The following is a 24880-nucleotide window of genomic DNA, read 5'->3' on the forward strand; positions in this document are numbered from 1 at the left end:
GGCTCTTTGTCGGCGGGTGCCGGCGGGGGGCTGCAGCGCCATGTCCTCCCCCAAGAAGGGCTTCTACCGGCAGGAGATCACTAAGACCCTCTGGGAAGTGCGGGACCGCTACCGGGACCTGCAGCCGGTGGGGTCTGGCGCCTACGGAGCCGTCTGGTGAGCGGGGGAAGGCGAGGCGGGACAGGGCACCCCCGGGGAGGAGGCGGCTGCGGGCAGCGGCGGGACGCAGCGGTGGCCTCTGCCCCGGGCCGGGGGGCCGCTGCCCTGCCCAGCGCTCTCTCGCGTTGTTCCCTGACAACTTTTTCCGGTTGTTGTGCCTGGCCCCGCCCGGCGCTGCCGGGCCCCGCGGGCGCTGAAGGGGGGCGACCAGGTGGGCAGCGGGGCCGGCCGCCCCCCGAGCAGGGCGCCTGGGGGGCGGGCGGTGCCGCTGGCGGGGCCCGGCCCTTGGCGGGGCAGCCCTCGGGCGTACCGCGTTCCGTCCCACGCGTATTTTCGCCCCTGGATCGAGCAGAGCCCGGGGCGCCGCCCCCGCCCCAGCCCAGCCCTGCCCGGGAGCGCTGCCCGCGGTGGCCGGCCCCGGCCCGCGGCTCACCCCCAGCGGCAGCGGCCCCAAAACCCGGGGTGTTGGCCCTTGGGACGTGACAGGCGGTTTGGGTTTGGGGGTTTTGTGGGGTTTACTGTTGTTGGTGGTGGTGGTTTTGCTGCTTTTTCTTCCTGCCCAGATGTTCCTCTGTAATGCTTTTGGCTGCTTTACACCGCGGGGCCTTGGCAGCCTTTGAGACGAATGAAACGAGACGCTGCCAGAGAAGGTGTTTAGGGAGGTGGGCTCTCCTTTCCCTTGGTGTGGGGAGACCACATCGTCACCCTGTGGCAGGCCGCGGGTTGAGGGCTGGGCAGCCGAGGGCAGGACGCGTCCACTTGCCGGCACCCACGGGGTTCACAGGCTGGCTTGGGTCCTCGCACACCAAACTCTTCCCTCTCCCTTACAGCTCAGCCTTCGATGGAAGAAGCGGTACCAAAGTGGCCATCAAGAAACTGTACCGCCCGTTTCAGTCTGAGCTCTTTGCCAAGCGAGCCTACCGAGAGCTGCGCCTCCTGAAACACATGAAGCATGAAAATGTGAGTTGGGTGGTTAGGAGACACCCCCGCCGGGGCTGCAGCTTAGGCACCCTAAAAACAAAGAAAATACGCAGGTTGGGAGGAGGCAGATGTGTAGCTGAATGGAATTCAAGAATCTTTCCACCTGTCTTTTGTCTTTCTGGCCTCTATCCACTAACGTCTGTCCGCACAAATGGGAATATCCTGTGGGAAACACCACTTCATTTCCATGTAGGAAAATTTGGGGAGTGGGGGGGGGAAGGTTAGGACCAGAGTGGAATTTGCACTCGGAGCTACCGGTGAAGAGAGATTAGGGACCAGAAGTCACATTCTCCATCACTACGCTCCTGTGAGGCACAGGAGAAGGCAGAGCATGTATCTGTGCTACCTTGTCTTGGCTGCCAGCATCTCATTTTTTTTCTGAACCTGCATGAAGATGGCTGCAGTACACATGCATATCTTTGGGGAGGAGGTAGGGGGTTTGGGTTGGGCTTTTTTTTTTTTTAATCTTTGATGAAACATGAAAGTTTTGAGTTCATACTAATGCAAAGCAAGAGAAGTTCATGAATGACTAAATACATTGCTTTACTGGGAAGCAGAGAATAGGATATGGAGCTCAGCACTGATTTCCAAGTAACGTGAAAGAAGGACAGCCATAGAAAGAAGTCTTGAGAGTGTCACTGAGATAAAGATACTTGGTCCCAAGAGTGCTTAGTGGCTTAAGAAAAAAATAAAGGGGGAAGAGATTGGTGTGAAAACAGTTATTATGGAATCAAAGCACGGACTCGAGGTGACAAGGGTTCCAGGGTGAGCTTTGAGCATCACAGTAGCAGCTTTGAATGCTGTTTGTTGTGCACGCAGGGGGTGGCGGGAGAGAGAGTCTGCAGTGAGTTGTTAAAGTGATGAATAAGAATCTGGTTGGAAATTTTATTAATGTAGAGCATAGTGCCATTCAGATGGCCTTCAGGGAAAGCTAAGGGACCAGGACACGAGAAATCAGTAATAACAATAGCCAGTCATTGCCATTTAATGTTGGTATGGGATACTGTGTGTCATAACAATACCTAGGTTCATTGTGAAGAACAATCTGTGGGATACCTTGTCTGTCCAGGAAAAAAAAGGACCCTTTTTGTAGGCTTAATAATGTGTGCATGTTAACATTTTAGCCTGACTTTTAATACGTTTGACCATTTTACTTGACAGTTCCTTTGAAGTAACTGCTTCATAGCCGCTGCTGCGAAGAGTTAACATGTGCAGGGAACTTCTGTGTCATGCATGGGCTTTCATACTCTCAGCATTTTCTTTACTGAACGTTTGGGAGCAGAGCAGCTCGTGCAGTTGCCAAACTCCTAACTGTGTCCAGAATTTTGAGATTATTTTTCTTCCATTTCCCAGAATAATCTGTTTGGTAGCATTTTCCACTCCTGGTGGGTTATATGCGGTGCTTGCCCTTCAGGATAATACTCTGGAGCCGTTTTCATAATTAAAGAGGCTAGAAGAAAATGCTCACTGAGGAGCATGAACACAATCTGCAAAAGTTACAAATCAATATATATGAAGGAAGGGAATAATTTACCGTTTGAGGAAACAGTCCGGGCCACAGAAAGCAGAGTCTTTTACCATTAATTATGGCATCTACTCATTAGAGAACAAAGACTGAGTAGATGATCCTTCAGGGATTTGTGGGCACTGTGGAGAGAGAAGCAGACTACTCCACCTGTCTGCAATGAGGCTAGGATGGCAGTACAGCCCGTTGAGTGAATTTCCATCCACCATCCCAGCCTTCCACCCTTCTGTCAGTCGTTTCACACAGGGTGATTTAGGAATAGCAACAATGCCTTTTAGGATTTCTAGTCCCTGTGCTGATCACAGGATACTCCTTTAGCCCCTCCACCTATCCCAAATTAAACCAGAGTGACGGTATCACTCCTCATCAGGATTTTCAGCCCCCTCCCTTGACCCACCACCAATCTATCAGAGAGCCCCTTTGCATGTTTCTCCCACAGGATGGATTTACAGGCAGACAGTAAGGTCCTTCCCCATTCACATCATCACCTGTGAAATATATATACTTAAAGATATGTGCAGCAGTGGCAGGGCAGCTGTCGTTACCGTTGTCGCTTCTGTGGAGTTTTGGGTGGGCCCCACTCACACAGGTGCATAGCCCCTTATAACAGGACTTAGTAGATAGAACAGTGATTTAAGTATCTTCCCTGATTTTTCTGTTCTAACTAATACACTATAGTATACAGTATATATCTACCTTTCTGGCTGTACTGCTATTAAAAATTAACAAAACTAAAGTAATTGTTTCAAAGATCACAATGAACTAGTGATGCCACTGTTAGCCCTGTGTTGGGTGTTGGTAATCGGAGTATGTAGAGGAGGTGCCACTGTGGGTTAGACTTTGGATATTGTTGCAGTGTTGCATTAATCTGCCAGTGCAAATCTTCACCTTGCCTGTTTCCTACTTTGGGATATAAACTGTCTCAAGGTTGGATTTATTTGATAGTGAAAATTACATTCGCTCTTCTGATCTGTTTTTCTTTCAAAATGACTTCTGTAGTCGTGGTGCACTTGATGTTGGATTACATGAAAAGCACAATGTTTTGTTTGTCTCCCCATGATCACCTCTCCATGGACCAGCTCTGCCTTCCACAGCTCTCAGGGAAGTGTTGTGATAAGCATGTAGCAGATACATTATCATAGTTTATTTAATCTTCCACTGCATTCAGAGTGATGGAAGAAATTGTAATGGTCTGTCACATTGTGTTAAAAATAGCATCTCTGATCTTCCATTAAGGTGACAGAAGACAGCATTAAACCCCTGCCACAGAGATATAATTCATCAGCATGTCACGCTTGGGTGAAGAAAGTGGAGGAAAACTTATGCTTAATACCCTGGGTGACCTCCATTATAGACCCTTTGAGGAATATGTTCATCTCCTCAATGTGGAAGGGTTGTAGGATGACCAGGAGTCCTGTAAAAAAAACAATTGAGGCCTCATCCAACTGTATTTTACTGGTGTTGTATTTTACCTTGTAAGGAAGGTAACTCATGGGTCAGTTTGCTTGTCTACTTAGGTGTTTTTGGGAAGGGATGCCTTTGGTTGCTAGGATGACCGTCTTTGTTATATATGCTAGACCTTTGTGCTCCCTAATGGCTCACAAGCTGAACGTTACTTAAATGTAGTGAGGAATAGTTCTGTATAAACCATGCAAACTTGTTAGGATGGGACTTCTCATCTACCCTTTGCAAACAAATCCAAAGGAGAAAGGTGTTGAGGGTCATGGGGTAGAGGCTGCGTGTGAAGAGGATGAAACCTGGCTCTTAGGGAGATAAATCACTGTCTTCAATGGTACCTGGGTGGTGGTTGTTTTTTTTCAAGGGGCATTTTAATTTGAGAGGATCTGCGATGTGATGGAAACATTGTAAGCTACTCCTGCTGCCTCAGAAGCAGTCTAACCCAGATCAGCTCCTCAGACGTTGCCAGAAAGAAAAGTTAGTTTGCAGCAGGATAAGCTGTCAAATAGCTGTGTAGCTGCACAAACAGATATTCTGACACAAGAGAAGGAATGGTGTGAAAACGAGGAATAAAAACAGCTAAGGCACAATGAAGAAAGCACTGGTTTTGATTGGGTTTTTCCTTCACTTATTCATGCTAACTTGAAATATTCATCCCACTACAGCCTCAGCAGCTCTTGATTAGTTCTTTGGCATCTGCTGCATCTTGTATAGAAGAACAAACTGTTTACCTTCAGGAAGGTTTTTTTCCAGTAGTGCTGGTTTTGTTCCCTGTTTCTTTCCATTTGCTTGCTCAGTTAAAGTGAGGATCCTTTTAAAACCATTTATTTTGCTCTGACTTAAAACCCAAAACAGTGAAAAAAACGTGGTCAGCGTGCTAACTTTGGTCTTGGCTTTGGCTCTCAGACTCTTGCATAGCTCTGCACTTGTGTGCTCTTCTGAAGTTTATGGAGATGTCTGTGTGTGCAAAGCTAAATGAGGCAATTAGGCGGGGGCGCAGAATCATTAGGTTGGTGTGGCAGGTGGCTTGTATTGTAGTCTGGGTGATCCTGCTCAGGCAGGGGGGGTTGGGCAAGGTGGTCTTTCGAGGTCCCTTCCAACTCCAAATGTGATTCTGCATTTGGACTGGAAGAGTGAGACTGTGATTGATGGCTGTTATTGAAACAACTGCACAGTGACTCATACTGGTCCGGTCCTGGTGCCCTTCTCGCCTCCCAGTTTGCTAGGAGATGTTTTGAAGTTGCCAGCAGAAGTCCCAGGGAGCTGTTGAGGGGAGATGGCACTGGAGAGAGGGAGAGAAAAGCACCTCCTCCTGCTGGTGGCTCATGTCAGGATTTTAGGAAAGCACAGGATAGGCATATATGCACAGATATACGTGTGCCTACATGTAAGCACATGCAGTAATTCTGACCCAGCTCTACCAACTTAAATTCCAAATGTGTTTCTGGCATAAAATTTTTGACAAATGCCTGTTAAATGTTTCTTGGGTTGGTTAATATTCTGCAGATGTTTTCTCTTCCTGGAAACCCTGTATGTAGGAGGCAACTGCAGTATTTGTTTAAAGGTACTCTACATTATGCTTTCATTCATTGCTCTGAGTGGAAATTATTCTCTGGTGTGTTCCCATGTCTGAAGACCAGTGAGTGTGTGTGGTTTGCATTATGAGAACCATGCAGCTTTTTTTTCCCTCTCCTTTTTGGAAGGAGCCCAGGTATCCAACAGGCACCGAATTGTCTTCTCACTGCAGTTACATTTCTGAGGATGACACAGGTCTTCACTTCTGGTTGGGTAATAATTAATTCTGTTGACTTACTTATTTTGAAAAAAAAATGTTGGCCTTTTTATTTGCACCTACACAGTATCAACCAAGGGAGGAGTTTGTTAAAAAAAAAAAACCAGCACAACACCTGAAAAAAACAGGGGCACTCTGTGATCCTGCCTGAGAAAATTGCCTTCTGCAGTTCACTGAGCCTGATGTGAGCACTGTAACACCAACAGCCTCTGCAATGTACAAAATCAGAACAAGAAGGGAGTTCTGAGGAGTGATGCCTTTACAGATGAAAGCACGCTTACTGTGTTAGAAGAGCTTTCCCACAGCAAGTCCTGCAGGACTGCACCAGCTGAAAATTCACATCCTTGGGGTACATGGTTGCCAGTAAAATGCAATTCAGGAATCTTGTCTGGTGATGGCAAATCTCTTCAGAAATACAGTGCTAACTGGGTGGTTTATTGCTGTCAAAAGGTTGTAGAGGAGAAACGCTCCTGGCCACTTTTCTGTGGCCTGAAAGGTCAGGGGACTAACAGGACAGCAGGGTCACTTACTCTGAAAAGCCAAAAAATCAACATAATGGTGTTGATTGTCACTTATTTTCACAAACCTGCATTGTAGGTGTTTTACCTGGGATGGGCTTCGGCTGACAGCCATTTATTCACACTCCAGCTGTGGCTACTAATAAAGCAGACTGATTAGCCTAGTCCAGTAAATGTAAATAAGGCAGGCAGTAGTGAAACTCCAAACCTTCTCTTTGGATTGCCATCCAGTCCAGAGATAAAGGTGTGTCTGTCTGCAGGCTTTGGATCTGTTCAGTGTTACATATGGGTCCTTGGAAAGAAGAGTGTGGTGGCACTCCTGGGTATGGTTCTTGCCTGCCCTTGTGCTGACTGGCAGGAGGAAAGGAAAGGGGCTCTGTGTACACCAGCAGGCATCCCTCGTGTCATGGAGCAGTAATCAGTGAGGAAGAAAGCTGACTGTGGTGCAAGCCTTGTGCGTGGATAGTTAAAATTTTAAAAAGGTTGAGACTTCTCAGTGTGTTCAAAGGATGCAGGTGCCCTGTAATGTAAACGTGAAGGTGAAGCTAACCCCACAGAAAACTTAATGCAGCACAAGATGTAGTTCAGTGGATCCTGGCAGGGATCTCTCTTAAAAGAAGTACTTGCCTGAGTGCCAAAGCCACTCAACTTCTCTGTGTTTTCATGTGTAACATCTGCAGGAGAAAGCAGCACGTAATGTATAAGAGACATAACCTATACTACTTATTAATTTATACAAGATCCAAGTTGATGTGCAGCTGCTAACATCAGAAACTTTCCTTTACAAGAATGCAGTGGAATGGTCCTTCAATCAGAGTGAGCCAATAGATGAAAGTGCAGGGGAGGAAAGGGATGCATAGCTCCACACTGTTGTGCTCTGCTGTTGGAATCACCTTTGGAAAAGGAGGCAGCAGATAAGGGAAGGGCAGAAACCACCCTTTACCAACACAAAGCTGTTATTTATTTGTTGGCATTTGGTCAGGATGATGGGTATAAATGTCTTACAGGGGTGGGCGATAAGGATAGGAAGGGCTGGAGACACTGCCACCCACCCCCACTGGCTTCAATCAGCAAAGTAAATAGATTGAGTAAAGCCATACCTGTGGAAAACAAGTTAGACCAGTAGACCAGTAATTTTGCTGTTACTGTGGTTTTGCTTTGCAGGAAGATGGGAGAGACACGGTATTGTGCTCCCTCCTTGAGATACGAGCAGGGAAGGTACTTAAGTGGAGGCTGCAGAAGTCCTTCTTGGTTTTCAGTCAGATGGGGTGGTAGGAAACCAAGGTGCATCCTTGGTGGGCTAATTCATTTGAGAAATTGCCTTTTGGCAGAGTTAATGGGAGGGAAATAAATGAGACCCTGCAAAGGGTGCTGCTGCTGCTGCTGGTGGTTTTTACAGGTGCTTTTTGTGGCCATCATGGAGTGCATTGGGTTTGTTCCTTGGCTCTGATAGTATCAGTAAGTGTGCTGGGTTAACACCAAATATAGATCTACAGAAGGTTTCACAGATACTTCCGTTACATTCTGTGTAGGCCACACTGTGAAAAACAAAATTATTCTTTTAATTGGCTAACAGTGGCTTTCTTTTGTGTTGGGGTGTTATTTTTAAGTATTGGCAAGTTGGGGTTTCTTTTACAAACACTGTGTGTAATTGAGAGCATTTAGACAGGCACAGGATTTTTCATGGTATCCTGGAGGAGGGAGTTTCCTGCACTTTTTCCTGAAGAAGTAGCTGGAGTTGTATCTTCCTCAGAAGACTGAATTTATCCCATACCTCCTTGTGCTTAAGATATCTGCAGAAAGCTCTGACCCCAATGGAAATACGAATGGCTCTGTTCCAGTACAGGAAAATCATCCCAAGCACAGCTATTAAAAACAGATCAGTGAGGAAAAGGAAATGGGTCCCTCACTTTTATTTTTAGATTGATTAACTATTAGTTTGTCTTACCGCTTTGGACACTAAAATGGATTTCAGGATTTTTCAGAAAGCTGAAGTAAGGAGAAGAAAAGAAGTATTGTGAAGTGTTTGGCACGTTAGAGACATTTCCTGGTTCGCTATTTAGAATTCCCTTCAGTGGGAGCTGAGTGTTGGTCTCGGTGATGTTCTTCGCTTGTCTCCAGTAGTTTGCAACACTTCCTCAGGAGTGATGTTATGTCCTACCTCAGGCAGCATTAAGTAACTACTGGAAACTCTGTTTACTTGAATGGAGAAGTAGTAAAATGTTAATCAACTTCATTAAGTATGTTTTGGGGCTGGCATGTTCTTTATGGAAAGGTGTTCTTCTTGCTCCTGTGTATCAGAGCCAGGGCCTGATCGTGCCCTGGGGTGCAGGTGGATGTGGTCCAGTGGCCACATTGTCTCATCCTCTGCTAGGTCCTTTCTTGTCAGGGTGGTGACCCTGTGTCTTTCCCTGCCACCTTCAGGCCTGGTGGGGTTTGTTTTCATGCACTTCTTGCTTAGGTAAACAAGGGTGTGCAAATATCTCCTTGAGGAGAACAAGCAGGACTTCTGAGAAAGAAGGGAAGGAAACTCATGGTGGATGACATCACAGTTCAACGTTAGCTTCATTCCTTTTAACTGTGAAATCCTTCTAGAGCACAGGACTGTTGTGGCTGTGTATGCTCTGTCTGTGTGTATGCAAACTGCCTTAGGAAATGTCTGTAAAGCTGTGTTATACTCTGTTGTCACATACATCTTCCCAATTCTCCTCTCCTAGGAAAGGAAACCCTTATATAAAACTGTCATAAAAAAAAAAGGAAAAAAATAAAAAAGGAAAAAGTTCTTGCTGCAATCTTAGCACTGAAGATATTACTTCAAACGTTAACCACATCCTCTGTGGGTTTGATTATTATTTTATGGTAGTTTTTTTATTCTTATTTAATTAGTTTCATATAACAGTCCTTGGGAAAATATTATTAGTAGGTTTGGGTTTTTTAAAAAAAATATATGTGGCTATGAAGAAAAGGAGTTGTAATTTTCTGTCGTTGTCTTTATTAGCTTTTCTGTCTTGTTCATCATTATAACATTCTGATAACATCCAGGCTATCTGTAACAATTCCCCCTGAATACAGGAAAGATGAAAATGGGTGCAGTAAGGATTTCATCACAGTTGGAGATTTTTATTTAAAGCTTTTAATACAGGAAGTTGTCTTCCTGGATTTTTTTTTCCTCCATTTCTGCTTCGCTTCTTTTTACTTTCACATGCCTTTCAAAAAGAACTCCACTTTGTTGAGCAGTTGTGGCATAGCAGCAATGTCTAGAGTCAGTCTTGATTGGAATCAGGAGGGATTTTTCAGTCCTTCTTGGAGTGTTTTGTGATAGTGTCAGAAACACAATGTGACTTTACCCCTGGTTTCTTTCTTGCAGTTTCTAATTCTACATGGTTTTAGTTTGATGTGCAACCAGGTGTCCTGAAATTGGATGGCTGTGGAGATAGGTCTGAACAAGGCTGTAGGGGCTAATAGTCTCTTAGCTTGCTTTCTCCACACGTCCCTGTTGACATGGCAGCCTGCACCTGGAAACGCCACGAGCAGTCCAGGGCTTTGGAGGCTTCCTCTGAGCAGACAGAAATGGTCGTGGATTAGTAGCAGAAGTAGAAAAGAAGCAATTCTAAAAGCCTGTGCTATTTAAGCACCACCTGGATGGAGCAGCATCCAAGCTGAGATCTGGCTTTGGGCAATTCCAGCTACATCTTTGTGAGCATCGAGTTCTGTATGTTTATTTTTCTGGTGTTTAATGGGCTTGAGAGAAGGCTTGGCATTTACCCTAATGCATCTCAGTTGGTGTAGTTGTGCTGGAAACCATACAAGTACAAAAAACTGTGGTGGGAAATCTATTTTGCTAGGTTGTTATTTCTCTGTTGAGTGATAAAATGCTTTTGTTTGGCAAAATGTGCTCTTAAGGAGAACCAAAGGTATACGCCAGAGTAAATCATATTAAGCTCTTGATAATTGCTCTGTATTAAAACAGTTTAGTTCTAGTTTCTTCTCTGTACTCCCAATTACATACTGTAGCCTGTGTACCTAAATTACCCTGTTACTGAAATCAGAAGGCTTTTCAAGTGTTCGGCGTTGACAAGCAGCAGGCCCAGAGTAGTGAATAGCAGTTATGACTGCTTCAGGTTATAAACCGATTTGTCTGGTTTATTTTCAGCACTTCAGTGGTTCAGGTTAAAAGATGCTCTCTTACATAAAACTGTTAGCCTCTGAACTTTTTGTTCTCAGCTAAATACATTTTAAATTCTTTTATCGCAGGGTCAAACAGCCCTCAGAGTTATAAAATCCAACACGTAACGAATCCTGGTGTTGCTAGGCACCACTTCAGGTATTCTTTCTGACACTTCTATGCCTGTAGCTAAAGTCCTACTATGGAAGTGGGTTTGATTATGTTTTTCACTTATTACAAAGTTTGGTTTGGGTTTTTTTTTTCATGTGTTAATCCATTTGTATTAATCCGTGTTTTCTTCTCTCCCTTATTTTTAGGTCATTGGAATACTGGATGTGTTCACCCCAGATGTAACACTGGAGAAGTTTAATGACTTGTAAGTTTTTAGTTGTTTGTGTTTGGGAGCAGAGCATTGTTGCTTGTGCAGGAGGAAGGGTTGATGCTTTTTTTTAAGTGGAGAATTCAAAAATTGTTGCTACATGCTATATGGATTTTCTTCTGAATTACATCTTAATATAACTTTTATATGCAACTTCAAAATTGGTAGGCTCAGGTTTTCACATTGTCATCAGGACCTCTTGCCTATCTTATAAGGTATGTTCTTTCAGCCTTTAGTAAAAGGCAATTTGGTGGATTCCTTACTCCACTTTTCAAGTATTGATTCCTTACCCTGAGGCCTAGGTTGCCCAAATGATAGGGCAACTCTTAACCCAAACAAGTAGGCTGACAAGGATGCCTTCTACATGACACATCTCTGGTGTGATGCACTCTAATTCAGGGAGTAATTCAGAACTGCTGAACTTCTTAGTCGTTATTTTCATTGTGGTTTGTTGTAATCTCTGACTGGTTTCCCAGTCCAGTGGTCCAAACAGCATATAATATTAGTGTCTAGCACCAGGCCCCTGACCTTTTGGTGGTATCTCAGACACAAGATAATTAGGATATCTGTTGTTTTGCTTGTGGATCCTGCTGAGATTCTTGTGACTTGGAGTCACTAGAGAAACAGTGGACAGAAGTCCTGCTGGGCTTTATATAGTTTTCATGTTATATTTGTAGGATTGTTCTGGATTTCATTTAATGTAGTTATGTTTCAAAAACAAACTTGTATTTATGTGTTAACATAAATCTGACAGGAAAACACAGAAAATGAAGCCCAGCAAACATGGACGGTATGTTCATATTGATCATTTAGACCAAAATGACCACTGAGCCAAAAAGGATGTTGTCTGTATTGCTTATTGTGTTAGTATTTTATATAGCATATGCAACAAAATGTACATATATATGATTAGCATTCAAGCACAGTGTTTTACATGGGACCCTAAAATCATCCTTCAAGTTTCAAAGGTGCACATGAAGTAGGAGTAGTTTCAATTATTTTTATAATTGAAACTGCAGCAGGTGAGCCCATGGCAAAAGTTACGTTGAAGACTTTGGACAAGCTGTTAGAAGTGAGCAGAGGTAGGTGTGCATACATTTACAACAAAAGTGACAAAACTGCTTTTGTCAGTTAAAAGTCAGATGGGTAATTTGAGGAAGACTTTATTTTTTGCTGACTAGTCACACACATTTTCTGTGGCCTGTTGTATGAAGGTCACATTCAAACAGAGTTGTGGGTAGAAGCAGCAGGAGCAAGGTGGGCAGTTTCACCAGACCCAGCCCTTAAAGTTGGTATCAGTTGGACTAGATGACCTCCAGAGGTCCCTTCCAACCCCTGTCACTCTGTGAAACGCAAGTTCTCAGACAACTTCTAGCCCTAGCATGTTCCTGTTCTACCTGCCATTCTGCTCTCCTGCTTCTCTACTATCAGGCAGTGTAACAACCACTGAAGGCAATGTCCCATTTCCTTTATGAAGGAATATTTAACATCCTTGCCCTGCTCATGCTTGCGTTGCTCTCCCTTCAGTTTTAGAAGCCCAGCTGATTGAAGTGGTGTGTGAAATGAGAAATGCATAGATCTTTACCAACTGAAGTCCCACTCAACCAGCTGCTTTTCACCCCCTTCATCTCTATTCCCTGCACTGTCTGTGCTTGTCTCACACACAACATGCCACAACGGGTTGCTGCTCCTTGTTCTGTAAGAGTTTTGGGGTTTAACTAGAACTTGCAAAGAACTTAAATGTGTTAGGCATCAAGTTCCTGACGAACTGACTTATTAATCAGGTGTCTTACCATCTCAGCTTATTTGATGATTCCAGCTGTGAACTGTAAATGTATTTTTGGTAATAGAAATAAGTTTGCAAATTTTTAAGGGGTAGATGAATTGTTCAAAGTGACCCCATAGTGTTTGATCCCATTGTTGCCCTGTTCCAATGTGTTGCTCATAGATCATTACTAAAGTTGGGATTTTCAGACTCAGATAGGAGTGGGTTTTCCTTCTCTTACATTTTGTTTGTTTCTCCACCTACCTATTCCTCTCTTTATTGACAGTAAGAGATTTTATGTCAGCAGTGTGTACACTTAGCAAATTGTGTGTATAGAAAAATACAAGTTTTATTTGTCCTTTCATCCTGTTTGGTGCTTACAATGCATAATGGTTATATATTGTTTTGAACTTTGTCTATTCACATAAATCACAAAAGTACAGAATTGCTCATCTTTTGTATCCAAAGGATAGTGAATTTCTCTGTGTCTGGGAGCCTGAGTCCTGATCCTCAAAGCTGTGAGGAAAAATGTGTGGTACCCAGGACATGTTGAAACTATTACGTATAACTACTAGTAACTAAATCAGAGTCTCATATTCAATTTCTATTTTGCTTATAGTTACAATTCTAATAGAATAAATTAAGTTTTTATACAAGCTTAACAATAGAAATCAGCAGAATTATAATTCGTGTATTTTAACCAGAGAAAACCCACTTAAGTCTAAAGAATAAAACCTGTAGCTATGAAACAATGATCAAATCTAATTCTTCTCTTCATAACAACACATCTCCATGGCTTCATAAGGAACTCTGAAGGAGGAGTTTACTATACAGGTTTTGGATCTTAAATGAAGATTGGCTCTGCACTGCCAGATTGGCATCCTCAGGCTTGGTGTTGCTGGTGTCCCGTACCAGTAGCCCTCTCTCTGTTACAGTTCACCTTGCCTATTTGCATGAGCCATCTAGGCAGTTTGGTTGATTCTAGTTCAACGCTGTGATCATGACTGTGAGACACATAGCATCGTATGAATGTCTTAGTTTTCTGTGCAGGTGTCTTTGACGTGCATCACATGGCTCTTGGTTAGGTTCTTTCTAACTAGTTCAGAGTCTGCACTCTTCTGATAACTAGCAACATCCCATAATCAGTGACAAGTTTGGGCAATACCTCTTTATAATGACAAAAATAGGTAAAACCAGAAAAACTTGGAAAGCAGGATGATGATGATGATGGAAATTTTAATAAATGGAATGATCTATTAATATTTTCACCGAACTATACAATTATGTTTCAATTTATTTGAAAGATGAGAGTTATTCTGTTCTTTTCTCTGTCTCTGTTTTGTTTTTTTTTTTTTAAGCTACTTTGTCATGCCATTTATGGGAACAGACTTGAGTAAGATAATGAAGCATGAGAAACTAACTGAAGACCGAATCCAGTTCCTGGTATATCAGATGTTGAAAGGTTTAAAGGTTTGCCACTCCTACTGTTATTTGAATTCACAGTATTTTTTCCTAGTAAACCATTATAGAGGGCTATAAATACTTGTCACTTGATAACAGGATAAAATTTACCTTGCCTTGTATAGTAAAATTAATGGCATTCTGTGTAGCAATTGTTTTGTGATGAGAAATGTTATCTGGGGTTTTTTTGCATGATGGTTTTGTCTGCGGGTTTTTTTCAAGCAAAAAGACAAGATAGTCACTCAAGATCTATATAGTACATTGATCCAGGAGATCCTTGGTTTCCTTATTTGAGTACACCAGAAAGTCCCTGCTGTGATCCTCTGGCTAGATGGAGAACATACAGACTGAGAACGAAACCACTGTTGAGGTCAGAGGCAGGGCTCCCCTTGACTCAGGCCCTCAGCTGTGTCTTCAGATTCAAATTCCTCTAATTTGAAAGTTTTTCCATGGCTTAACAATGCTGGTCTGATATACCATTGCTGAGGCACTCTGGACCCACACATCTCAAAGTGTAGTATCATTCTGTGCTCTTCTGAGGAGTATATATCTATGTGTGTATGTGTTATATGTGTATATATCTGTGTGCATATTAATACCATCCTTAGGTGTATGGTACATATATAGGTATGCTGTGTACATATAGACATGGTATATAAGTACAGTGTATATATACCAACCTATAGCTATAGTAACCCTGTTAACTCCTAGTGCTCACACTGGTTTTGCAAAGTGTTCAAGGACCACAGAAAGTGCTAGTTTGGTCTCTGTGTGTTGAAAGTCCAGTTCTGCAAAGTCCTAAAGCTCATTTCTATATTCAAATAGGTAAATTATTGGGATTATTGCTATATTGAAATAGCTTTCTGTTCCAGGTGTCTGATATTTTTTTTTCTGTGAAATTGAGAAGGATCTGTCTCTTGCACAATATGTGTGTAAAGTTAAAGAGTCTCTGAAGTGCCCAAGTCTGGGACAGCTTTGTTAGAGGAAGGACTGTGGATTTTTAGTGGCAAATCTGAGTGGGAGGTGACTGAGAGGAGCACAGGGAAGTCACTCACAAGCCCAAACTAATAGGCTCTTGAGTTAAACAGTGGTGGAAGATATCAGAAGGGAGTTTACTGAAAGAAGGTAACTTTTCAGTGCCCTTTAACAGACTAGCTGAGATTGGAACACACCTCTGGAGATTGTGTAGTCCAACCCCTCTGCCCAAAGTAGGGTCAAACTGAGCAGGCTGCTCAGGAGCTTCTGCCATTGGGTTTTGAGTATGTCCAAAAGTAGAGACTCCACAGTCTCTCTGGGCAACCTCTTCCAGGATTCAACCTCCCTTACAATAAAATTAAGTTATTCTTATGTTTAAATGGAAATTCCTGTGTTTCAGTTTTTGCCTATTGCCACTTGCCCTTTCAGTGGGCATTATTTACAAGTATCTGGTTCTGTCTTTAATGCCTCCATCAAGTGTATTTTCCCATTGAAAAGATATGCTGTGAGCATTTTCCCAGTTAAACAGTCCTGTCTGTCTCAGTTTATCTTTTATCAAATGCTTCAGTCCCATCATCACCTTCATGGAGCTTCACTGGGTTTGCTTCAGTGGGAAGGCCAGTGCTGGACATGTTACTCTAGGTGTGCCTCAGCACAGCTAAGAAGTTGCTGGCAACCCTCTGCCTAATGCAGGAGGCTTTTGCTCATCTTTGCTGCAAGGGCACATTGCTCACATTCAACTTGTTCATCAGGACCTCCAGGTCCTTTTCTGCCTAGCTGGCCAGCTGCACTGGTGCATGGAATTATTCCTTCCCAGGTGCAGGATTTTGGTGGGACTTTGGTGGGTTCCTATCTGCCCATTTTTCCAGTCTGTGGAGGCCTTGCTGAATGGCAGTACAACCATCTGGTTTATGAACATTCCTCTCAGTTTGGTATCATATGCTGACTTGCCAAGGGTGTGTTCTGTCTCATCATCCAGGTCAGTAACAAAGATGTTAAACAGGACTGGCCTCAGTACTGACCCTGGGGTGCATGGAGGGTACTGCTGGGCTTCCTGCCCACTGATCACAACCCCTTGATCCAGGCAGGTCAGCCAAAGGACTCAGACTTTGATGCAGGCAGTTGAGTCTACCTCACTGTCCACTAATCTAAGTCTTACTTCCTCTGTCTGAGGAAGACACAGGAGACATGGGAGAGAGTTTCAGAACCCTTGCTAGAATCAAGATAAACAACATTGACAGCCCTCCTGCCACTCACCAAGCCTGTCTATCACAGAGGGCTATCAGGTTAATAAGTCATGATTTTCCTGTTTGTTGACTACAGTCAGTCACCTCCTTGTCCTTGTTATGTTTGGAAGTGGTTTCTAGAATTACTTGCTCATTACCTTCCTAGGGAGTGGGGTGTGGCTTACTTGTCTATAGTTCCTTGAACCTCTTCCTCCTTGACCCTTTTGAAGAGATGAACAATATTTGCTATTTATTGCTTTTTATCCATTATAAAGGTCATCTCCTGATCACCATGATATTTTATACCTCATTGAGTGGCCTCACAAAAGACATTGGGCAACTTCCCTTCACATTCATGAGCACATCCCATCAGGTTTCAGGAACTTGTGTCTCTGCAGTGTGTTTAACTGTCCCCTAATCTCATCCTCCTCCACTGAAGTTAAGTCTTCCTTGCTCCAGACTGTCCTAGTGGTCTTGTGGACCTAAGATTTCACAAATATTACCAGTACAGATGGAGAGAAAGAAGGCATTGTGTATCTTGGCCTTTTCCATGCCCTGTGTCACCTGATGCTCTGCCCCATTCAGCAGTGGGTCTGCATTTTCCCTAGTTTTCTCTTGCTCCTGATATGCATGTAGAAGCCCTTCTTGTTGTCCTTCATGTTCCTCACCAGGGTCAGCACCAGCTGGGCTTTGCTTTTCCTAATTCAATCTCTGCGTACTTGGACAGTGTCCCTATCCCCACTTTCCTCCTGGGTGACTTGACTCTGCTTCCATCTCACGTACATTCCCTTTTTATGTTGTGGTTTCCTTATGAGCTCTTTGTTCATCATGCAGACCTTCTGCCACCTTTGCTTGATACTGTCTCCTAGTGCCTGTTTTTGTAATGTCCCAACATTTTACACTGAAATTATGAAAGGATTCATGAAAGGCCAGAAGGGACCGTTCAGATTTGTCTAATATTTGTCTGTGTAGGAAAGTTTCATCTCGTAGTTCTTCCAGAAAGTTGTGGCTTAGCTGAAGCATGGTGTCTGGGGAAGAATAATCATTTCAATATAAAATTTCTTATACTTGAACAAGTACAGCCAGACCCCATCCTTAAGTTGTTTGTTGGGATTCTTCATGATTCTTTTTTGTTGTTGGGGTTTTTTGGGGTTTTTTTTGTTTTGCAGATACCAGCCCTGACTGTAAGTCCAGTTATGCCTGACTGTTAATTCACCACTCTTTCTCAGAAATAATGTTTATATTCATCTCTCTCTTATCTCTTGGATCTTACACTTCTGTGGGCTGCAGAACCAACAGCTATAGCAAAGCAGCATACCTTCAAATTTTACTGACTCTCACAAAGATTATTCTAAATGTGTTAGCTAGCATATATGTTGAATATTTTTCTTTCTCATCTCTCTGCTAAATACTATTTATTATTGCTACTGCTTTTCTCATCTATTTGGCTTCTTAAAACGGACTGTAATTATTAAATTTTGTAGCTTACAACACAAAAAAGAAGATGCTGTTGAAGCTCCCTGTCCATCTCTAACCCATATTTATGTCATATGAAAATATTTCTCAGTCTAGATTGGTACTGCAGTTCTTAAATTACAGTGTTTGCTTTTTGGGTGCACAAAACTGTTGATCATAAAAAGGCTGCTGCTGCTTTATTGCTTCTTCTTTTGGTGACACAATTCTGAGAGAAGGAAAACATTGACCTAGCTCTGTAGGCTTTACCCAAGCCCTCCTGCAGTGATGGCCATTTAATTACCTTTGCTGCTTTGGAGGTGCACGTTGTAATGAGGCTGTGGAACAGCACTGACTGGAGTTGAATGTTATTCCTTGGCTGCTGTTTGCACTGGACAAGTGTGGTTTTATGGTCTTGTGCCTGCAACATACGAGATATGGGCAGACTTTCCTCTACCCTCATATGGAGGTAAGTGGAGTCAGGGTGCTGGAAGGTGTGTGGCATAGGGATGTGCTTGTGCCATGGAAGTACCGAGCTTGTTTTGGTACACAAAAGTCTGGCACTATCAGGATGCCAGATTCTTCCAGATCTGTATTTGCATTGCCAAACACTGTTTAAAATAAATATCACAGGACAGCCTGGACAAGAACATGAGGAACAGTCTACCCAAGCTTGCTTTGTCTCTCAGTGCTTAACAGACACAGAAGGGCAAGTAAATTGTTTTACTGCCATCACAAAATGTATAATTAAACATACATTCTTAATTTCTTTTTGACCCTACCTCAGATTTTCTTCTGCATTCAGTAGGTTTCAAATCACACTGCCTTTTACATATGATAGATTTTTATTCTCTGTTTGTGCATTTAAATGCTGTGATTCCCATTTTACAAATGCAGAAACTAGAGCCAGGTTGGGGGAAATTTGCTTTATTTAAACTGGAGGGAATTCACCCCCAACATGGGCTTTGAATGTGGACCTGTGATTTCAATTTTGTCATTAGTTCCTTAATTTCACAGCCATGTCCTAGTAAGTGTTTTCCCAAGGACCATAGGAATGGAGCAGTCTGTTTAGTTGCAGGTAACTGGGCAAAGGGTTTCCAGTAGAGGCATGCTAGTCACCAGAGATACATCATTTGGGTTAATTTTATAGGCAAGAAATACATGAACTGTAAAAAACTAGCTTGAGTTGAGTGCTGTGGTAAAAATGAATAATACATTTACTTCTAGTGAAATGGCCTAGAAACACAGTTTGATCCTGGTGACCTAGATTAGCTCACAGAGGCTGATAAGAGTGGAGTCTGTGGGCCTTGAAAATTGACACTGAAGTCTGTTGGATCCATAAAGGTGAAATGCAAGCATAGCAATTGTGCATGGTTGGCATCCATCTGAAGAAAACAGAGCAGGAATTAAAGGGAATATATTTGGTTTGTGTGTCAAGGTGTGGTAGTGGAGAGCTGCAAGGGTGGCTTCTGTGAGAAGACACAGGGAGCTGCCAACACATCAGAGACAGTCAGTTCCAGCTGGCTCCAAGATGGACCCACAGCTGGCTAAACCTGAGCCTGTCAGTGATGGTAGTGGCACCTCTGTGAGAACAGGCTTAAGGAGGGGTAAAAAACACTGTCAGCTCTGAGGGAGTAGTGAGAAAACATGAGTGAAACAGCCCTTCCGACACCAAGGTCAGTGAAGAAGGGGGGGAAGGAGGTGCTCCAGGTGCCAGAGCAGATTATCCTGCAGCCCATAGAAAAGACCATGGTGGCACAAGCTGTCCCCCTGCAACCCATGGCAGACCATGTTAGAGCAGATACCATCCACACTGCAGCCCATGGAGGACCCCATGCTGGAGCACATGGATGTGCCTCGAAGGAAGCTGCAGCCCATGGAGAGCCCATGCTTTGTGCAATACCTGTGGCCTACCAGGGATCCACAGCAGTCTGCTCCTGAAGGACTGCACCCTGTGGAAGGGGCCCATGCTGGAGCAGCTCATGAAGAACTGTAGCCCATGGGACAGACCCCATGGTGGAACAGATGAGGAGCATAAGTAGGAAAGAACAGCAGAGAACATGTGGCAAACTGACCACAGCCCCCATTCCCCATCCCTCTGTGCAGCTTGGGAGGAAGAGGTAGAGGAGTCCGGAGTGAAGTTGTGCCTAGGAGCAAAGGAAGGGTGGGGGCAAGGTGGTTTTAGTTTTGTTTCTAACTATCCTACTCTGTAATCAATTGGCAAGAAATTAAATTGAGTCATTTGTTCCTGTGATGGTGAATGATTTCCCTGTCCTTCTCTCAACCCATGAGCCTTTCCATTGTATTTTCTCTGTTCCCCCCATCAATCCTGCTGAGGAGAGGGAATGAGAGAGCAGCTCAGTGAGCACCTCCTGGCCAGCCAAAGTCACTCCAGCACAGAGACAAAAGAGCAGGAAATTCTTGATGTAAGCTGCTATTCCCAGTATTTTGTAAGAAAATGAGGGCAGCTCTCATTCCAGTTACAAGGCAACCAGCAGGGATCCTGAAGTAGTCCTGGTAAATTGGTCTCTCCAGTCTCTGTAACTGTGTTACATCTTCCATAAAAGGTGGTTCACCTGAATATTTTCTCCCCCACATTTTTAAGAGCACAACTGTACTTACCTCAAAGTTATTAGCAGGAAATAAGACATTATTCAGCTGTAAGACTGATGTTTTGTCATTTCCAAACACTTGACAACTGTCTTTATAGTGTCTGTTCCATCACAGTTTGGATTCTCCTTGAACCGATTCATCCAGCCACAATAATACATACACCTAATTGGAAACATCTTCAAGAAACAGGAGTGGCCCAGTGCATGAGGGACATTTTGCAGCGCTGTGTGTGCTGTAGAATGCTTAAAGCAGGGTTGCTAGCATGCAGTGAAGAAAGAAAATGGGTCAGTAATATCTTCTTTTACAGATATCACAAGAAAGAAATGGTCTGCCAAATTTCGCATTAAAATCTTGTACTTTTTAAGTACAAGTACTGTATCTGGACTAAAATCAGCCCATCTGTGTTTATTTGGATTGCTTTTTTTGGCAGGGCAGGGGAAACCAACCATACACTTAGCAGCACCCAGGCATTATAAAAGAGAAATACTTGCAACACCTGGGAAGGAGGAATGTGCCACTCTGTCAGTCTTTCCTGTAAAACTCTTTTCAACTCCCCAAGCTTAGCCTCTTATTTTTATAATGCATATTATTTTTTGCACCTTTTAATTTTGATGGGCTCTATTTTGGTTTTTTTTTTTCCGGTGTTAAAGATGCTACCTGCAATATGCATTTGTCCTTTGTGTCAAGTACACAGGCACTTTACATATTTATGTTTGGTTAAAGGCAAGGAGGCTGTTTGTCATTGTTGTCACGTTGCATACTTGTGTTGTAAGGTGTTTACATGTGACAGTTAAATGCATGTAGAAAAATCTCTGCCTGAGTATTGTGGAGGGATAAGAGAGATTTTTGCTAAGCCTTCCTGTCAGTTCTTTGCAGGCTTTGTTTCTACATTTTACCTGTAGACTTGTTCTAGGCTGGTTGTGTACCAAAATGTTGAACGGGCTTGATTTTATATATATATAAAAATTGATGTTCATACTGAGTCCAGGGAGATTTGTATCAAGCCCTCAGAACTTTGCTCTGGAAGCAAAGTCTTGTTTGTCTTTTAGTTTCTGGTCTTGCCATTTCACTCTCTTCTTTCTATAGAGAATGAAATATTAATTCTTCCTTTGGTGAGCCTGGTAATTTGTCAGAATTCAACTTCATCTGTGGTTGGAAAAAACAACGTGATTTACGACGGCTTGAAAGAAGTGATGTGCCTTCCCTTTGTCTGTTCCCTGGTCGGGCCTCAGCCTGGCATTAAATTTTATTTAAGTACAAATGTGCAACTTGGAAGAGCTTTCATCATTTTTTCTGTTTGACAGAAAAGCTGTGTATTGTCAAGGAGCACATGAAGGCAAGCTGAACATAAATATCTTTATGTAGGTGGAAAGGGACCAGAGCTTCCAGCACTTTCAGTTCTGGGTCCCACTTGTGCAGGAGTGCTGGGTGGGTTTGCCTTCCCAGGGCTCTGGGGAGGTGGGTGGCAGCCCTGTTTCTTTATTCCTTTGGCATTTGGGAAGGAACAGCTGGCTCTTGAGCCATGCAAACATCTGTTTGAGATTCTTTTGCCATACTCAGGGTAATATTTACCTGGTATTGTCCCCCCTTTTTGTCATCTCTTTTTATGTTCTTCCTTCTGCCTCTGTTTTCCCTTCCCACTTCCACCCATTTCATCTTCAGTTCTTCCTTCTCTGCCAAGCCACTCCTCATTTTCATTTTGCATGCTGCCTAGAATACTTTCTCCTGAGTCTTTTCTAATTCCCTTTTGATTAACTTTTTATTTTGTGCAGAGATTGCATATACAGACAAAGCATGCTTAGAATTTAGACAACTGTTGGATACCTTCCTAGTATAACTTGAAGCTTGCATTCGAGGATTTATGTATGTTACCAAAAATTGTCTTTAGGATAAGGCACAGAGCCTCTGTGCTCCAAGGCACTTTTCTCATATTAACTGGGTTCCTGAATCAAATATTTTGTTCAGGTGAAATGGTAATAACATTGTGAAGGATGTCGGCTCTACTCCGGATGTTTTTGCCACATTAAGTGTGAAAAATCTGGCAATAAATGGATAATTTAATGAGGAGAATCAGTAAGAATAGGATCCAGTTTCAGAAGGTTATTGACCTGAAATGGAAAGTTTTCTGAACAAAGAATGGCATAGTTCCAGTGCTGCTACCTGCCAGGAGATAATAAAAAGGAGTTAAAAACCCACTGCTGTTGTTAAACTGCAGCACAGCACCAGTATTTCAGCTTACGGAAAGGCTGATGTGCATGTTAGCACCAGGAATAAGTGCCATATCATTTAATCTCAGTAGTGTTGTAATAAGAAAAATCTTTAGAAAATAAAGCTCTCCCAGATGTGTTAATATGATTTTGGTACTGTGAACTCTCATAAAACCTTCAGTGGGGTGGAGAATGCCAGCAAAACCATGCTCTTCTCCCTAGATAGGTGAGACTGACTTCAGCTACAACTCTGGAGGGTGCACTCCTTATAATTCCTATTTCTACATGCCACATTCTTAGGTGCAGGAATTCCTGGATCTGCCAGGTATTTCCTTACCATGTAGTCATACCAGCAAAAATAGCCTATAGAGTATTTTAAGTATCCGCTCTGAAAAATCAAGAGGCTTCAGTAGGAAGACTTTGAAATGATTTAGAATGCAAATGTTTATTGTGATTTCCTTGATCAAGGTGGCTTTTGGGAGAAGTTGTCAGCTTTTTCATCACTTGTTGGGAGTCTAACTGCTTATTGATACATTTACTATTTTTTTTTAAAAGTGTATATCTTCTCTGGTCCCAGCATAGAAATGATGAACTTCCTTTGTTTGCATCTGGCTCCTCCCATCCTGATCCACTTCATGCACATCCATGACAGAAACAACGTTTGCTGTAGCAGTTTTACAGCCCATGTTCTGGGGAACAGCCCTGCACCCTCATCTCCTTGTGTCTGCCCCAGGAAATCCTGTGAAGTGCTTCAGCAGTTCCTATGGGTGATGTTAAACCATATGCAAGTAAGATGCAGCAGGAACTGGGGTACCACAATGCAAAGTCCTGCATGGACTTGGGCACCACAGTCAGCAGTGTGTCTGTGTGGCCCCAGAGACCTACCATGGTCTGAGCTGGTTTGATAAGGTTGTAGTAGTAGGTACAGGGTTAAGGGAAGTTTCCTGTTGGGATTTTTTTTTGTCCTCCTCTCTTTTCAAAACTTATGAGACCACATCTGGACTGGTGTGTCAGATGTTAAGAGAGGAAAAAGTAAATGTCAGAGATTTTATTTTTGCCTAGTCACTGCTTTAAAGACTCAGTGCCTTAAATCCAGACCTTGTCCTGCTTAGGTTGTGTGAGCCTTGTTTTAAGTTCAGAAACCTAAGTCTGAAGCGCATGCCAGATCTGTCTGAAGTTGGGTCTGGTCTGTAGCTTTGCTTTCTTTCCCCTGGTCCCCTCACCAGGTGGACTATGAGGATCTCTTTGCAGAGGGTTTGTTGCATTTACAAGCTCATCTTCATGGCTGCAGGGGAAGAATACAGTGGTTGCTGGGGCTGTGGCTGGTTGGCAGCTATCCTGCAAACTTCAGTGCTTTGATGCACCTCTGTGAGACCAGCCTGACTGTCCCTGACTGGTCTTTCCTGGCTCTGATAGCTGGTTCCCAGTAACTCTTTTTCTCAGCTATTTGTCCCATTCCTCAGAGGGGAATAAAATGAGAACTCTTCAGATGAAGCTGGTAAGATTCACATCTCATCCATCTTTTCTGGGGACTGTAAAGAGTCTTTATTGATCTTGTGTTGTTTAGTGTCAGTAGTCTGAGCTGCCAGGAGTAGTGTGGTTTGTGGGGTGTTCAGATCAGTTCCCCACACCTTCAAAGTAGCAGCGTGTACCAGGCCAATCATGGAAAGCATCTCCTCAGTTCCGGACAACTTTCTGCACTTCTGTCCTTGCAAAAGAGATGCCTGTGTCTGAATTAGTTAGTAGAGGCTCCTTTTACTGTCTCTGGTGAAAATAGTCTCTTCTAGTGCATCATTCAGGTGGGGAGAGGAACTGGTACCTCCATGTGGAGCATTGGCTGACAGTCATGAGTACAGGCATCTGTATTTGGCCAGATGCCTTCACAAAAGAGCTAGTCCTACGTGTCCAGTTTCTTGTTTTGACTTTTGTGAGCCCTTAAATAGGTCACTGAAAGGCTGATGCCAATGTTCAGGTAAAGGAGGATGTCTTGGCATGTGATACGTCCATATTTCCATGAGGAAGTATTGGAGCATGTAGTGAGACTTCTCAGCTAAGACCTTGACTGGCCTTCATCCTGATCTTAAATCATCTCTTAAAACACAGTGCTGCTGGAGCAAATGAAGCTAAGCTGTGATGGCACACCAGAGACATCCATTACAAAAGAGCATTTCTGATATATAAAATAGCAGGATTTATGTCAAAAT

At 43.2% G+C, this 24880-nt stretch overlaps 1 protein-coding gene across 1 annotated transcript in view; it reads left to right on the forward strand.

Moving 5' to 3' along the window:
• The window catches only part of MAPK12 (mitogen-activated protein kinase 12), a 37596-nt gene continuing 12716 nt past the window's right edge, over nt 1-24880 (forward strand). The window contains exons 1-4 of the mRNA XM_084279087.1: nt 1-156; nt 990-1119; nt 10916-10974; nt 14101-14212. Of these exons, the coding sequence (XP_084135213.1) occupies nt 41-156; nt 990-1119; nt 10916-10974; nt 14101-14212 (417 nt within the window). The 5' untranslated portion in view covers nt 1-40. The remainder of the gene's footprint in view (nt 157-989; nt 1120-10915; nt 10975-14100; nt 14213-24880) is intronic.

This window comes from Gallinula chloropus, assembly GCF_964237585.1.
Source record: "Gallinula chloropus genome assembly, chromosome: 1".
NCBI classification, from domain to species: domain Eukaryota; kingdom Metazoa; phylum Chordata; class Aves; order Gruiformes; family Rallidae; genus Gallinula; species Gallinula chloropus.